The 17,758-nt window shown below is 43.9% G+C and overlaps 3 protein-coding genes across 6 annotated transcripts in view; 2 read left to right on the plus strand and 1 right to left on the minus strand.

Annotated features, from left to right (window-relative positions):
• Window positions 1-17,758, minus strand: part of LOC119022489 (putative C-type lectin domain family 20 member A) — an 826,153-nt gene that overhangs the window by 640,568 nt on the left and 167,827 nt on the right. The gene's annotated exons all lie outside the window — the stretch shown is intronic.
• The window catches only part of LOC119022462 (macrophage mannose receptor 1-like), a 409,060-nt gene that overhangs the window by 250,682 nt on the left and 140,620 nt on the right, over window positions 1-17,758 (plus strand). The gene's annotated exons all lie outside the window — the stretch shown is intronic.
• Window positions 1-17,758, plus strand: part of LOC119022458 (PDZ domain-containing protein 4-like) — a 37,865-nt gene that overhangs the window by 3,833 nt on the left and 16,274 nt on the right. For 2 of the 4 annotated variants that reach the window (XM_037103372.1, XM_037103375.1), the window contains exons 2-5: window positions 11,918-11,971; window positions 15,479-15,581; window positions 16,595-16,844; window positions 16,934-17,018. In XM_037103372.1, the coding sequence (XP_036959267.1) occupies window positions 11,918-11,971; window positions 15,479-15,581; window positions 16,595-16,844; window positions 16,934-17,018 (492 nt within the window). Of the gene's footprint in view, window positions 1-11,510; window positions 11,582-11,917; window positions 11,972-15,478; window positions 15,582-16,594; window positions 16,845-16,933; window positions 17,019-17,758 lie in introns of those variants that run through there. The other 2 variants (XM_037103374.1, XM_037103373.1) reach the window with 2 other exon arrangements.

Raw genomic sequence — 17,758 nt, forward strand, 5'->3', positions numbered from 1 at the left:
CTGAGTCCATGTCAGAGCCTGAACTCTGTTACTGTACTGGAGGAAAGGAAAATGACTACAGTTACCATCCTCCTCTTGAGTGTTGTGTTGGATGTCTTGCTCTCAGTTTCACCTCATGTATGAAGAAACTTCACCACCTCTGCATGTTTTTAAGGATTAAATATAAGAATAAAAAACTTTCTGTAGCACAAAACCTGCAGAACAAAAATCTCTAATTACATGAATCTAAAGATCTGTTGTGTTAACAGAACGACAGACGCAGCTGAAGGTCGTTTATGGCTTCATGAAATCAGTCAGACACACACACACACACACACACACACACACACACACACACACACACACACACACACACAGAATTTTTGTCCTCATACTTGTCTTTCATCTCCTCGTCTTCCCACACACAGAAACAAACACACACACAGATGGCATCGTGCAACAACTCTATAGTTATTGCCTCAGTGCACCAAACTGTCTACACACACACACACACACACACACACACACACATGAATGCCCCCTGTCACCTTGGCTATATATGAAAGGGTGTCAGTATCAGTGTGTGTGTGTGTGTGTGTGTGTGTGTGTGTGTGTGTGTGTGTGTGTGCGTGTGATTAATGAGGTCTGTAATGGATTCTGATGACCTCATGAGATTTGAAGTGGAGATGGTAAGCAATCACACACACACACACACACACACACACACACACACACACACACACACACACACACACAGGAGCAGCTTCATTCATTCAGTCTGAGCATGAAGCTAACTTCAGCCGTGCTGCTGCACCCTGCTGACAGAATCGCCGCCCTGATGTGTTGTTGTGTTTGGATTTTAGCTTCAGGTGCTCAGAAACTGTTGAAACACTCTCAGTGACGCCTGAAGCTGTTCGACTCGTTCATGAACTCGCAGAGACGAGACGAGGAACTACAGACACGAAGACAAGCTGAGAGATCTGGAGCTCATCATCTAATAGCTAATTTGAATCCACTTCCTCACTAAAAGCCTTCTTGTAGTGCTTCCAGCATCAGCGGTGTCTGGCTTGTCCCACGCTGACACAGAGCATTTGAACGCCTCTGTGTTGGCTTCAGGCGCCGTCTGTCTGAGTGAAGCTAAACGGCTGCTGGGACGCAAAGAAAACCTCGACGTGTGAAGTGAAAATCAAACGCCAGGAATCAAACCACGAGAATCAAAGAGCTGTGAGAGAGAGAGTGTGTGTGTGTGTGTGTGTGTGTGTGTGTGTGTGTGTGTGTGTGTGTGTGTGTGTGTGAGTGTGTGAGTGTGTGCGTGTGAGAGTGTGCGTGTGTGTGTCCAGACAGGCCCAGGCAGCGAGGAAATCGAATTAAATGGAATAAGTCTCTACACCTGTCAGCTTCAACACGCACACACACACACATGCGCGCACACACACACACACACACACATGCGCGCACACACACACACACAATGGTCTCCTTCTCTTCTTCTTTCTCTCTTTCCACCTGAGTGTTTTTCTCTTCTCTTCTCTCCGTCTTTCCTTTGTCTCTTCCGTCTTTCCTCATCTTTTCCCATTTTCTTTTCCCCTCCTGCCATCTTCCTTCTTCTCACCTGATCTACAACATCTTCCACTCTTCTTTATTAATTCCATCTTTCATCTGTGATCTGTTTTAAATCTTCTAGCACCTCTATTGTTCCTCCTCTCTTTTCTTGGTCCGTTCTCTCCATCACGCCTCTTTTCTCTCTTTTGTTGTGTTTTTATTCTGCTGCTGTAATAACTGTATATAATCGCATGTCGGGGTTGTATTATAATGGTGAACACAGTTGAGTTACTTTTATTATAGAATTGTATTCTAGCTATTCTTTTAGGAAGCTCAATCTGTAACTGGTTAGCACACAGTAGAGAGTATACCTCCACCAGTCCAACAACCCTCCTCTCATTCAATCATGAATCCAACATCAAATAAAGCTCATAGAAATCTGCAAGATCTGGATTTCAGTTTGAAACTGTCAACAGACAAAACAACCAATCAACAAACAGATGTATAGAATATATCATATAAAATATAATATTTTATGTGAAACCGTAAATAAACGAACAACAATGTTTCTACGTCATCTTCCAAGAATACAAACACAAAGATATTAAGTTTGTAATAAAACAGTAAATCTTCATTTGAGATACTCACAGAACATTTAAAGACTTAAACCAATAAAAGATCATTAATAATATCAATATTTCTGTTACGTCCTGTTACTTCTTCTACCCGACACTGTGACTTCAGCAGCAGCAGCAGTGCATCATGGGAGTTGTAGCAACATGTTACCACCTGGCGTTGAGCTGAATACAGACGAGTTGTGTCTCTGGAGTGCTGCTGCTCTGCGCTGCTGACGGCCTGATGAGCTGCAGCTCATTAAGACGAGCGTACGAACGACACGTCGGACCGCCGAGATGTGACAGGACGGACTCGCTGTTTTCTCTGGTGTCGTTCCAGTCTGTCAGTCTGACGTCACCGTTATCAGTCCAGCATCTGTGAGGAATGTGCCCGCTTGCTAGTTTAGCATAGCTTAGCAACGAGACGGGAAGCAGGCAGAGCTGCTAGCCTGGTTCTGTCCGTTACTACATCGTCTCAGTTCTTGGTGGATGGTTGGATCTCAGCGCGATGAAACGCAAATGCCATGTGGACGCCATGTTCCACTGCTTCAAGCTGTACTGCTAAGCTAAGCTAAGCTAAACTAGGCTTCAACATCCACCAGTCCTGAACACAAGAAGTGTGTCTCAGTAGTGCTGAATTAACCACACTCGTCTTTTCCTGAGTGCTCGTAGCAGTTCTGGTTTTAATGGTTCAGTTTTGGCTCCGTTTAGTTTCTCTAAGTGTTGGCGGCTGAACAAAGTCTCAGTTCTGTTGAACAAATGTTGGAGTTAATGACTCGTTCATCGGCGTCTCTCTCGCTCTCATCTCTCTCTCTCTCTTTCTTCTCTTCTCTCTCTCGCTGTAACGACACCAGCCGGTAAAGTAAAGTCGTTTACAGAAGCAGCTGGTGAGGGTTTTCTATCTATCTATCTGTGTGTGTGTGTGTGTGTGTGTGTGTGTGTGTGTGTGTGTGTGTGTGTGTGTGCGTGCACGCTCATTAAAGCAGATCTGCCAGCTCCAGTATGAGGAAGCATAAATACAGCTTCCCTAATGACCTCAGTTGCCGCGGCAACAGCATCCCCATCGAGACAAATCTGACAGCAAAGTGAAGAGAAGAGGTGACGGAGGAGGGAGCGATGGAGGGAGGCAGGGGGAGGTGTGTGGGGGAGGTGGAGGTGGACGGAGGGAGAGGTTACAGACAGATTAACTCTTCTTCTCGTCAGTAATCCTGTTTTTGTCCTGTAACTTGTACTTTTCTTTCCATCCTGATTACGACAGAATTCACCGACACATTTAATTTTGAGCTGGACGTCACTGAACAACTGAGTTCTGTCCACTCACAGTACTTTAATTTATCATTTATATAATCACCACTTTACTGCTGAATTATAAATAAATAAATATGGATATGCAGGTTTTTAATCACCGGTAAACTAGCTAATAATCAGCGATTACTGTCAAAATACAAAATATAGTTTCCTTCATTTTAAAGTGATTTTAGAGTAATATATTACTTATTACATCACAAAGAAACAGCCTTCATGTGTTTAAATAAATGAATGAATATATTATGAGATCAGAATAAATATCTTTCAGCTCAGTCATGAAACACTACAGACCGAAACCTTCCAGACCAACATCTCTTCTTCTCTGCCTTTTTATTTTAGTCCACAGAACATTAATAGATGGTGTGATTCAAGGATGTAAATTAAAGTTCGTTCAGAGCATCAGGCTTCATCTTCAGGCTCGTTTCAGTCACACAGAACTTATCAAACACACACAGACTGTATTAATATGTTCATGTTGCTGCGGACGGGTTCTTCACTTCGGTCTATAATGTGGATTGAAACGTGTTACGGGACATAACTGTAGTAACATGTGACTGAAATATTAGCAGTAACACGTTATATTAATCTGAAATACTGAACAAATCTATTACTGTAACGTGCTAATCATCTCGCACATGCTCAGTAGCGATCGACCTGTAGAGTGAAATCCTGATTATCTACACTCGCATGTCACACAACAGGCGGATGTCAGTGGGTTTATTGACTTGTTCAGTTGTCAGTGTTTTATTTTGAAAATACACAAATGTTTGTGTTTGCTGTCAGCTGAAGACGTGAACACTCGTCTGATGTTTGCAGCAGTCGATGTGACGCAGATCAGACGCGATCAAACGTGATCTGTAACTACATGTTAACGTGACAGAGTTGAACAGACGCCGTCAGTCGGATCGCAGCTGTGTTGTGTGTTCACAGAGCAGTTGTGACTCTTAAACGCACAAGACGGAGATAATGTGTGTGTGTGTGTGTGTGTGTGTGTGTGTGTCGGATAAACTCCCCGTGTGTTTCACTGCACGGTGTCGAGCTGGTGAACAGGGCGTGGAACCATCCAGCTCCACTTACACAACAGAAATCTGATGTATTGTCGTCACGCGAGCAGGAATTAATGAGAAAACACGTCTTTCACCAGCTACACAAATTTATTCTCTCAACGTACACTGATGTGAAACCATCAGCTGAAAACGCCCATGAGCAAGGCACTGACCTGCTCTCTGAGGCTGAGATGTAAATGAAAGTGATGATTTGTTTTTTGTTTTTTTTATTCTTGAATCTTAAAACCAGGTTATGGCCGTGAAGCATGTTTACGCTCTGTGGATTTACATAATAGGCACAGAACTGCGGAGGAGACGCGTTCTGTGATATCCGTCAGCTCGCACAGCTGGAGGCTAATATCACCTTATTTAAATGATTCATGAGTTCACGTTCACGTGCTTTGTCTGCTTCTCATAAATGGAAATCTCTGGTGTGATGTGACGGCCGTGAGGGCGGCGAGTGTTTCTGAATGACGAGCTGAAGATGTGGAGATTAAATCTGAATTATTCGTCTGGCTGATGGACAGATTGTTGAGCTGCAGCTTTCTGACGCACCCAGTTTTGATTTTATTTAGATTTTTTTGCCTCCAGCTCGATGGAGGAGAAACATCTCTGTAAAAACATCAGTCTGTGGATTATACAGAGGAACAGACTCCATTCTGGAAACACACGGTTATTACTGACTTGTGATTTTTTCAGCGCTTCACAAATGAGTAGAGTTGGTAGAGTGCATACCTCCACCGCGTCTTCAACAGTCTGATATGATATCAGTGTCCGGATTTTAAACCATCCATGAATGAACTTTAATTTAAGATCATCAGATTTATAATCCACAGTGAGCACGGTTACGTTTACGTTCGTGTAAACAGTTTTCAGTCGTTATCGGATTATGAGAAATCAGATCAACACACATAGTTTTTGCTCTATATTCTGTTTTATTCAGCGCATCACAATTCATCTTTTTCATTCTTTTACATCTGAACACGCAGAAGAAGCGGATGTGTTTTCTGCTCGTGTGCATAACGTGACGAGGAAGAACAATATTTAGGAAACCTAACAAATCAAACGTGAGCACCGAACTGACGAACGCAGACGCCACGATAAGTGACGTCATGTTGACTGGAAGTTTGTTTTATACGGCGGCCGACAGCAAACAGACAGAACCAAAGACACACAAAACACATGCAACACCAAAATGCAGCAAATACAGAAAAGATGCAAAACCAAAACAGCACAAACCCCCAAAACAGAGAGATGCTGCATATTGAGTCCACACAATGGAAAAACACCAGGCTGCTCAGAGGTCCGACCTCCAGTCCTGGATCTGTTATACTGCATGGATCAGTCTGCACACTGTACCTGACAAGAGTGGAGTAAAACTTTTAGAGAGGCGACATAAAATATATAAAAGATGAACAGATGTACGTGGGCCCAACGCTGATGGACGTTTTCTGTTGGTTTTTTTAGCTCAGCCACCGTAGTTTTACTTCACGTGCTTGGAAGGAAATCCAACTAAATGTCTGAATCATGAAAACCCGTCAAATCAGATTATTATCTAAACAGAATATCTCTGTTCTGCACCTGAACACGCAGGCCTCCCTCTTCTCCACGTATTCAGAGTTCCAGACTCAAAACTTAGGGTTGGATGCTGCTGACGTGGTTTCTGTCCTCTGAGTGTTGGTTTGATTTCACCATCAGGATCATACTGAGCTAAACTTAACTAATCAGAACTAAAACCTCAGAGGAATCTGAGCGTCTGAGTCGTCTCAGCGGACGCTAAAACAAACAGACGCTGCGTGAACGCTGTTGATTTCTGCCGTCTGTATTCAGAGCTGCAAACATCAGACGCAGAAAACCAGAGCAGACGTTTATGTGGGAGGAATCTTTGTTGCTCTGACAGAAGCGTCAGTGAAACGCCTGCCAGCGAAAATGTAAATGTGCTCAGATAATGATTCATAATTAAGAGAGTGTCGAGGAAACTCTGGAGGTTTCAGGACGCTGCAGACGGAAACACAACAGATGTGTTTCTGTTCTGTGCAGGTGTGTGTGTGTGTGTGTGTGTGTGTGTGTGTGTGTGTGTCTGCAGATGTGCACACACTCAACCTTCCATCTTCAAAATGTATTTTAAGAAAGGAAGACAAACAGTTTTTATTTGGGAGACGGTTGATGATTATGATAATTTGAGCGTGAGAGCTGATTGGACTGAGTTGGCTCCGGTCCGCTGTCGTCTCAGGTTCTGACGTTACGACCCAGTTGGCTCTTTTTCATCAATATCATAAATTTAATTCTGATTTTAAAACTAAAATCAGGACACCTGGAGATGTTTGAATCATTATTTCATCATAGTTAATTATTTTATATTTATGTTCATGTTCATGATCGATATTCAGCAGAAATGACCTGATTTAAATGTTGACACTGTTCCAGTTCTGGTTCGGTTAAAGCACAGAAACAACACTCGGTTCTGGTCATGATTCAGCTTAAAATACCTGCTTCAGTTACCACAAACATAAATATATACAAAAAAAATCGACTGGTTTCACATTTAATAAACAATGAAAAGCGACCACCATCGTCACTGTGCTGCTGCTTCTGACATTAAATCCAGCTCACATGTAAACTGAACCAGTGACTGAAGGAAACATCCACAGTCTGATCCGACAGGCTCCTCAGAGGCCGTCTGGCCTCGTCTGTCCTCAGCTTGACTCCCATCAGACAGTGAAAGTCCAGCGGATTGATGGAGGCGAGAGGTGAAATCTCTTCAGACTCTCTCCGCTTTTCTCACACTTTCATTTTCCATGTCTGGTGTTTTTTCTTTCTTTTTTTTTTTTTTTTTTTACTTTCACCATCTCCAGTTTTCTCCCTTTTTTTTTTCCATCTTCTATCCTCGTCTGGATTTAACCTCCTTCCTCTTTCTCCTCCTCTCTCTCTGACCGCTCCCCCGCCTGCTCCTTTAGCTCCCTCGTCTCCTGGGTATGATTATAGTATCTCTGCCTTTCCCCCCTCGGCATGCTGGGAATGAAAATGGATCCCGTCTTTCTTTGTGTGTGTGTGTGTGTGTGTGTGTGTGTGTGTGTGTGTGTGTGTGTTCGTGCACTACAGGGAGTGGGTGGGTGAAAGAGATGAATGCCAGAGGAAAAGTGTGTTGATGTGGAACTGTGTGTGTGTGTGTGTGTGTGTGTGTGTGTGTGTGTGTGTGTGCTGATAGAAACAGTAAATAGTTAATGAACAGGGAGGAGAAGTGTTGAAGCCTCTGGAGGTGACGTGGACGCTGATGGAGGCAACAACCACACAGGACAATAAACCGGATCCGTATGTTGATGTGCCGCGCTGATCAGAACCGTTCAGAGTGGTTCTGATTAAAAACCCGGCAGGTCTGTGAACTGAAGGCACGTCTTCTGTTTCAGTCTAACGTGGAGGCAACAGACAGCGTTCCCCACTCGAGTGTTTCCAAGTTCGTGTCGCCAGAACAAACGTCCTTGAACGCAAGAAAATGATGTCGCAGCTTTACGTTACGTTCTTTTCCCGTCTCGCCACAACGCTGTGGTTCTTCTCCGCTCGGGTCGAGGCACGAGAAAAGCTTGGTCAGGGTTTAAGAAGAGCGTCGCTGTTTAGTGGCCAAGATCACAGATGGAGACGCTCTGACATCCTGTGTTGAAATATCTGGTTTTGGTTGCCACAAAAACATCTGGCGCAACAAAGAATATATGGAAATATTCTCAGCTGTCCTTAAAAATATCCAGCGGTGTGAATCTGACTGGTCATTTCAAAGTCTTGTTAATAATGAAGTTTGTAGGGAACGAATATCAACACTGATGGTAACGTACCCGACGTGAGTTCATGAAGTGATGTTATAAAAACACCAGACAGACGTCTCCTGCTGACAGTCTGGATGAGTCACCTGACGTCCTCCTTTGCTCCGTGATGTTGATTTATAGAAAGCATCAATTCTGAATATTTGAAACTGTTTCAGTGCTCATTTTCACCGCAGTAATGTTCTCAGATGTTGTTCTGCTCAAACTCTCAGCTCATCAGCCTCGTTAGTCTTAGATTTATCTTTTAGTAAAAATATAAAATGTTCGGCCCTCAGCGTTGTGTCAGTCCTGCAGCATCGACCAAGGTATCAAATATCTTAGTTGGAAGATAGAAATTTAAGTCTTGTACGACAAATGTTTATCTTGTGAGTTTTATTTAGTTCCACAAACAGGTTTCACTTTATTCTCAGTTTAACACTTTGACAGAATACAAACAAGTGCAGCCTCAGTTAACGTGGCCATGAATCACTGTCAGCATCTTCATTTGAAAGTCACTAACTAGCAATAAAGAAAATGTTGCATGAACACACCCGATCGCCTTCACTTCAGTTCGAGACACTGAACCTGCAGCAGATCAATCCTCATCACGGATCAATACCGAGCGAAGTGTTGAGGAGTTTAATGGAGACGCAGAACGACGACGACGCTGCTCGTTACTGTTCAGTTTAACAATCGATGCTCCACCAGTAACGAAGTCTCACCATCCATGATTTAAAACTGAGCTAACGTGGTTATTACACGTCATCAAATAATGAAGAGTTATGTGCTGTTTTTAGCGAACGTTGAAGCTGATCAATAACCATCTCGGCTGATCAGAAACACGACGACAGGCTTCTGATTGAGACTCAAACAACAAGCAGCGTGTCTCCTGCAGAAGAGAACAGTCAGCTCTTTTCTCCCGTTCCTATTATTAATTTCACACTTCACTTAGCTGTGATTTCTGTCAGGCTAATGTGGCAGCGCTCACACACACACACACACACACACACTCTCTGGTATAATGAGCCGGAGCGCAGCAGGCAGTCGAGGGAACGCTGTAATTATCATGCACGAGCAAATCACACATTCACTGCCGACTGCCAAAAATCCTCACAGACAGATAAAAACAATGATACTGAACATTCAAATCTGCCTGCAACGTCACTGCCGATCCACGATCTCAGCACAGAAGCACAAACTTACACCCACAGTCACCAACACACAGCAGACGTGGAGGTTTGTGTCAGTTACAGCTGGATTCCACCAGATACGAGTCCGTCACGTCTCCGTCACACCAGCCGAGCTGATCAGCAGGTCCGGTGTGTATCAGCTCCGTCCAGCTCCGGCAGTCTGAAGCCCTCCGGGACAAATATGATGGACTTCTATTTCTGGTGCATTTAGCACCGAGCAGACAGGAAGTCACGCACCGAAACAACTATATGACACCTGCTTACTTTTCAAAATAAAACACAAAAAGCAACACTAAAACACCAGCTCTTCTGCTGATCCTTCGGTCAGAAACACTTCCTGTTGTTGTGTTTATAACACAGACCTGTAAATGCAGTCGCCAGTGATCATGTGATTATCGCAGGAACTCCTCAGTCTTGTGAAGAGTTACAGCTGAGAAAAAGCTTCAAGATCCAATATGTGACGTCTCTGCGGTAAAATGTCTGAACACGGTGAAACCTTTGTTCACTGTGTTGTTGAGTTGTGAACTGAGATGATCCCACATGTTTCCAACAATGTTCACATCAGAGAAAATCCACAAGTTTGAAGGTGAGTTTCACTTGGAAGGAAGAAAGGAAGTAATCTGAGAAACATAACGTGAATAAAACTTTAAAACATCACATCATCTGTCAGCGTTGGTGTCAGATGGATGTTCATCAGCAGAGGAGGAAAGTTAGGATGCAGGAGTTACTTTACTGTCCGTTAGCCTTCAGCTAGTGAACACTGGCCACGAGTGTGTCTGTCTGAGTTGAGATGAAGCTCTGAGTGAAGTCAGCACTCAGCAGAGACTCTGGTTCTGGTTCTGGTTCACTGTCTCCTCTCCGTAACGTTACATTCATAAAGTAAAGTCCGTTTCCCCTCCAGCTCCAGGTCTGGATCTGACCCTGGCTGTGTGAGTCTAACACCAGTGTGTTTTCAGCCGTGTAGTGATGGATTTAAATGCATGTAAATGTGTTGTTCAGCTTAAGAAAGAGGAGAACTGTCTCGACTCCAAGGAGCTCTCCCTCAAAAAGAATCAAAAATAACACAGATTTTACTGGACAGTGACGATAAAGTATTTAACCAGACAGCGTGAAACGAGTGTGAACTGAAAAATGCTCAATACAAAGATTGTGTGTTTGAAATACAAGATGTTTCTTCCTGCAATGCTCTGCTGATTTAACCTGCACTGAACTGAAGTCCACAAAACATCTAATCGTGAAGCAGCTCTCCATACAACCTCACACACACACACACACACACACACACACACCTCGACACTGTTGTCTCCCAGAGAAATGTGTTTGTCGGCTGGTCGACCCATTTAATGGCAGATGAAACACAATCAGTGAACCAGACCACAACAGGCCTGATAGATGCTTCTGGTTATTGAGTGGGTATTGACTGGCTCAGGCCTTGTGTTTGGACACACACACACACGCACACGCACACACACACACACACACACACACACACACACACGCGCATACACACTTCCAGACAACCTGCAGAGGACATGTAATGCATAACAATCAGCTCTGAAACAAAGGCAGGGAGGAGGAGAGGTGTGTTAGACAATGTCTGTGTGCAGCCATGCAAGTATTCATGAGCTGGTGTGTGTGTGTGTGTGTGTGTGTGTGTGTGTGTGTCACCTGGAAGCTGCAGGTTAGCTGCACATTTATAGGTCTTCTCTTCTGCATGTGTGTCTTCAGGCATTAGTCTGATGTGTGTGTGTGTGTGTGTGTCACACAACGTATTTGTATTATTACAGTACACACACACACACACACACACAGATAAATAATGTCCTCCATGTTGTTGCAGCAGGTGTTTCCCCTGAGTGACGCCGTACACACTCGCTGTGCTCGCAGCTATATTACTTATGCTAATGAGCGCGGCTGGCGGCTGGCGGCTGGTTGCGTGTCAGCTCGTTATGAGCTGTTGATTGAGGCGGGAGTGACCCGGGGTTACAGCCGCCTGTTCAATTAGCATCTGTTGTGCCTGCAGCGCCTTCACCTGAGCACCAAAACGCCTGGTTTCATTCAGCGTGCCTCCTCGTGTGTTCGTCCGTCGGCATCATACCTGAAGTCAGGTGAGAAGAGCTGAAGACAGAAAGCTCCTGAAGAGACAAATCTGCTCATGTTTCTGTCGCCTCTTTAGAATTTAATGTCCTACTTTTCTTTAAGATGCATTAAATATTTTGTCAGTCAAAAGGCACAGTCCCGAGACGGCGTCCCATCAGGAGCGCTTCAGAACACGTCGTACACACAGAAATATATAACAAAGGCCATGATTTCTGTCTACAAATACAGAGAGCCATCTTGGTTTTTAACGTCTGTGTTGTTATCTCAGTTTTCTCCTTGACTCTTCTCGCTCTCCTCCACCCTCAGTAACACCATCTATCTCTGTCGCCTTCTCTCCTCATTAGCAGAAAGGCTGGAATAACTCCCTGCGGCCGATGGACAGACATGGGAACGTGAAGGTAGGACACACGTGGATGTTTTCCATCACTCAGCCAGTATGATCCTCCTCTTCCTCCTCACTGACTCTGGTGTCCTACATCCCTCCGTCCGCCTCCTATCACTCATCTTTAATAAGCCTCCACTCCCATAAAGCTGATGATAGATAGAGAGTTCTTCCTCCCAGACTGTCACCTGCGCTGCTTTTAATCACTGATTTATCTGACGACGGGTTTGATGTGAAGTGTGTTGAATCTTTCATGCTGCTTCTTTCTCACATCCACTTGTAAAGTTATATTCTTGGCTGCGTGACTCTCTGAATAAACCTCCTGGTGGAAGGAAACACACCTGATGTTGACGGCTGCTCACCGAACATGTTGTTCTACAGATTTCTATCATGTCACATTCACAGTCTCCCTCTCTGTCTGTTTACGTCTTCTGCCGTCTTCGTCTCGTCTCACTGCGTCTGCAGTGTGTGACAGTTAACAACAACTATCCACACCAGATCTCACGTGACTTTTCCGGTTTTTGATTTTAGTATTGTTTCTTATATGAGTTCAAGGTCAATATTGTTTTTCACTAACAACAAAACACCAAATTATCTGCATTTATGTGGAACTAAGCTTCAGGAGCGTTCCACCTTAACTGTCCTCCAGGTTACGTCTCATTCTGAGGTCGACTCTTCTCCACTGGCAGGACGGCGGCGAGCGGAACAAGCTGCTGCTAACATGAGCTGTTCAAAAACTTTCTTTTTAGTAACTCTGTGTACACAAACAATGTTGTCAGTGCTGGTGTTCATGTGTAGAGACCCTGGTGATGCTACCAGCACAGTTTCATGTTGTGTCCAGACTTCTTACTGTTTTAAAAATACAGATTTTGATTTGAGTTTGACCCGAAAATGAAAATACGGTAAATCTTAAAGGTGACTCTAAATGATCACACATCACGTTCTGCCGCCTGAATCGATTTAAGCTTTTAATCTGGGCAGTTTGAGTCTCGCTTTATTGTCTTTTTAATATAAAAGAGCAACATCCGGATGGTTGTGTGCCTCCGTCCTCTAACAGGAGCAGAATGAGCTGCAGCAGTTTTCAGAAATGAGTTCCAAGTAATTAAGCGAGCCTCCGGTGCTGGGCATTGTGGGTAATGAGAAACAGGTGCAGACCCTGATGTTTGGAAAGCCGCAGAGAGCCGTGAAATATGGGCGGATAATGATTGTTCACATGATCCTAACTGGTATTTACCCATTTTCCAGATTTCTGCAACATGTTGTAGTTCTCCAGAAAATAAATAAATAATTAAAAACCTCCAGTGTGTTGGAACGGGACACGAAGCATTTTGAAAACAGGCCGATTAACGTTGATTTATTAGCTCAAACTCTGGAGACCACAGACTCTCTGAATTATGCAGCTGCCTTGATTCATTATTAGTCAGCCTGCGACCTTGAATCCTGTGTTTTCTCTGTTCCACCTTCAGGATTTTTAATCATATTCCTCAGATGATTTCTGAACTCTTGAATCATTAATTTTATTCTTCAGATGTTTCTTCAGATGCTCAGATCTGCATGAACTTCACGGTAAATATTCACAGTCCGATTTGACTCTAGTGACCTTCAGAGAACATTAGAAGAAACTAAATGTAACTTGAAATGAACTGAACTCATTCATGCTCCCCAGACGATGAACCTTCTTCCATGTTGAGCTTTCCATTCTCGTTTTTCTAGCGTCGCCTGCTGCCTGTGAGATCAATTTAATCTTCTATTCAAATAAAGTCAAATAAAAATGTCTCATAATCTGCTGGACATTCTGTTGACCGATGAACTTCTTCGTCTAAATCGAGACTCAGCAAACATTTTATTCTTGTCATCTCGTCGTTCATGAGGCTTCAGGTGTCTGTTTCACTTTCAGGATAGATTTTTATTATTTCCACGTGTCTGATGCTGCTGCGGACGTGTTTAATATGAAGATCTGGGATTTTGTTCTTAACTGTCTGTTGTTTCTCCTCCACCAACATCAGCCGTCCACCTGATGCCTGCAGACACGAGCAGATGTGAAACGTGCTGACGGTGAACACCACAGAAGATCAGGAGAAGCTACGAAGCTCCACCTCTTTAATAAACTGCACACACAGAAGCCCTGCATCTATTCACTGTTGCTCTCATTAAAGAGTTTTGTTCAGCGTTTCATAAAGAAGCTCATCGTCTGTAACCTCGAGCTCTAAATGAGAGTAAGAACACGCAGAAGAAAGATGGAAAGTAGAGCTGAATGTTTCCGCGTCACGCTGCTTCCTCTCTCGGTAAAAGTCAATGGCTACACTTTACATACACACAATATTTACATGCAGCAGTGACAGTGAAAAGGTTCAAATTCAAAAACCTGCTGATGTCCAAGTCTTTCATGATATTTTAAGGTTGTGTCTACATCAGTTTGTTTATGACGCACAGAGCTGAGAGCCGCGAGATGTAAACTGAGTTTATGTAAATATTCTGAAAGCTCCTGAAACAAGAAGACGAGCAGCATGTTCATATGATGCTACAGAAGCCTGGTTAGGATTATCCAAACAGAAGATGGTGTTTACATGACCTGAATCAAAGTCTGAATATTATCGTATCGGGAAAAATGTGTGTAAATTAAAGATTTCCTCAAATGTAATTAAAAAAAGTATTCTTTCTAAATTGGATGTGTTGGTCTCAGCAAAGAAAAATCAACATGATTAAATGACTGTTTCATTGTCCATGTGATATTTGTCACAATATCGAATCATCTTCGGGCTTTTATTTTGAAAAGATAATGCACACAGAGCTGTCACGTATGTGGGTTAAAGTGAAACTCTCGCTAAAATGCAACCTCAGCTTTTTTTGTGAATGTATATGAGTCAAACATTCATTTAAAAGCATTATTACGACGAAAGAGGCACTTTTAAGATTTACCGTATTTTCATTTTCAGGTCAAACTCATTTTCAGTGGGAGTGCTACGGGCACTTTCACGATCGCATCAAAATCTCTGTTTTTAAAACAGTAAGAAGTCTCGACACAACATGAAACTTTGCTGGTAGCATCACCAGGGTCTCTACACATGAACACCAGCACTGACAACATTGTTTGTGTACACAGAGTTACTAAAAAGAGAGTTTTTGAACAGCTCATGTTAGCAGTAGCTTGTTCCGCTCGCCGCCGTCCTGCCAGTGGAGAAGAGTCGATCTCAGAATGAGACGTAACCTGGAGGACAGTTAAGGTGGAACGCTGCTAAAGCTTAGTTCAATATAAATGCAGATAATTTGGTGTTTTGTAGTTAGAGAAAAACAATATTGACCTTGAAGTTGAAAAAGGAGCCTCATGTAAGAAACAATACTGAAATCATAAGCTGGAAAAGTCACGTGAGCTCTGGTGTGGATAGTTGTTGCTGGACGACAGGTTACGTGCAAACAATCAATATATGGTTATAACGCTCCATATGAGCAGTATTTATTCTGTAGTTACTGTATATTAATTATTCTCTGTTAATTAAATGCTGTGCGTCTCATCTCTGGTCAGGCCCGAGGACGCAGGGCCTCTCAGCTGCCGCTAGACCGACCACAAAACTCCCAGGAGTCTTTGCAGCAATCTGGGTCGATCTGCAAGAGTCACAGGAGGAAAGGTAATCCAAGATGAGGCGCGAGCGTCAGCGCACGTTTTATCATCAATCAGAGTTTTTACCTCTTTTCATTTCACACAGGTGTTCCTCCCTTTGAAGCGTCGAGCTGCCGTCACACACAGATCGTCCTCCTCGTCTCTCATCTTTAACATCATCTCGCGTCGTTACTTCTAACCCGACCCTCGCTTTATCCTCTTTCCCACGTTCTTGCCTCATTACGTCTCATCTAACGTTTTCATCTGATCTCTCGTCGTCCCGTCGAGTTTCAGCATCTGTTGCGTCCTCCGCCTCGTCTCATTCCTCACCGCTTTTATCTTTTCCCTCCTCGTCATCACGCCTGACTCTTCCTCTCATCTCTTTCCTCTCATAAACATCAAATATTTTGGTGTTATCACTTGACTTTTACCATCCTTTCTGATGTAACTGCAGCGTTTTATCAGTTCTGCGCATCAGATTCAATTTCAGTCAGACGTCATCTGTTTCCTCTCCGACTTTAGATGTTTTTATCCTTCGCTTACTCAAAAAACGTGTTTGATTGAACTCCACTGCCTGAGTAAATGTTGGTGATGTAACCACTGATAGACTTCTCATTTCTTTATGTCGTAACTTCATGTGTCTTTACAGTCGGTCTTCAGTTTCCTCTTGTGACAGTGTTGTGCTTACATTGTGGTTTTGGTTTAAGCAAAAAAAAAACAACCCAGTTCCGATGTGACGCTTACAAATACTGAAACGAGGTCTACAGCTGAGGTCACTGTCATGCACTCAGCTGTACCTCCACCATCGTCACCTCCACCTCCAGACATGAAAGTCAGATCATGTGTAACGTTAACGTGATACAAACCGTTTTAGAAACAATCGTACAAACGTTCGCTGCCAACACTTTATCCTGACGACTCGGCCGGTGTAGAAACTCAAACAGCAGCAGATAACTGAACAATCCTCACGCACAGATTAGAACTTGATTTAGTGTCTTTACAGTGACAGTGTTCGGTTCACCTGACCCTCCTCCACCTCAGGTACGTTGGTGTGCAGCAGTAACGGCACCGGCAGCAGCTCCATCTACTCTGTCGCCATGGTAGCGATCCCCGACTGCGTCGACAACGCCACGCAGACGGACATCAGCTTCCAGAACATCGTGACGGTGGGGAAGAGCAGAGGCCATCACCACCATCACCACGGCCGGGGGGGAGGCGGCTCCTCCCCTCCACCACCTCCACCCTCCCCACCTCTCCCCCACCTTGCGGGACCGTATGGGATCAATGAGTTGTAAGTCTTGACCTGCTGTCTTTTCAGCTGTCAGGAATCAATAAAGTTAGAAATGACGGGGATTGATTCTGCCTCCCGTCTCCCTCCAGCTGTGTGTTCGAGTACAACGACCCCGATGACTACTTCGACGTCTCCAACCATGAGGTGGACAGACAGGATGACCTGGAGTACGAGGTGAGAGCTCTGCTGCTGTCAGATAACTGGCTGTCAACGGTTTCCAGGTATTTAACCTTTTGTTACTGAGCTGAGAGGAACTCTTGACCTCCCCAGCTGCACATCTGTGACCAACTGAAGAGTCCATGAATGAGGACACGAGCAGGCAGAGAGGAAAGGCTCCTTTTTTCTATGAAACACAGTCGATTGATGAGCCATTTTCAGAGGAGCTCTCACTCTAATAATGTTGGGGAAGACGTCATTCAGTATATCTGAAGGTCCTACAAAATATGACAAAAAGGCTTCTGAGGAACAGAGCGATGAAAAGTGACGGGAGGGGAGGGACGGTCGGAGGTAAGAGGAGAAGAGAACGTGGGATTGCAGCCGAGAAACGAGAAAATAAATGAATAAAAGTGGGAGAAGATACATAATTGAGTGTGAAAATGAATGAAGACAGACAGGGAGGAAGTTCATCGACAGATAAACTGAACGATGAAAGACTGAAATGAGACCTGGTGGATGGAAGAGGAGGAGGACAGAAGAGGGAACACAGATATTTCTTCTTGTTCTGCAGAATCACTCACAGCCTCCAGATGTGTTACTGAAACAGATCGACTCCTACAAGCCGTCGTGTTCGCTGGAGGAATGACGGTCAGAGTGATCGTAACCTTTGAGGAGAAGCTCTCAGTTTATCTGCAGTCGTCTAATGGACGGCTGTGTTTAGCTTGAGCGGCACTTTTCTCTGTTTCTGCTCCGCTGAT

The sequence above is a fragment of the Acanthopagrus latus genome, chromosome 7, assembly GCF_904848185.1.
Source record: "Acanthopagrus latus isolate v.2019 chromosome 7, fAcaLat1.1, whole genome shotgun sequence".
NCBI classification, from domain to species: domain Eukaryota; kingdom Metazoa; phylum Chordata; class Actinopteri; order Spariformes; family Sparidae; genus Acanthopagrus; species Acanthopagrus latus.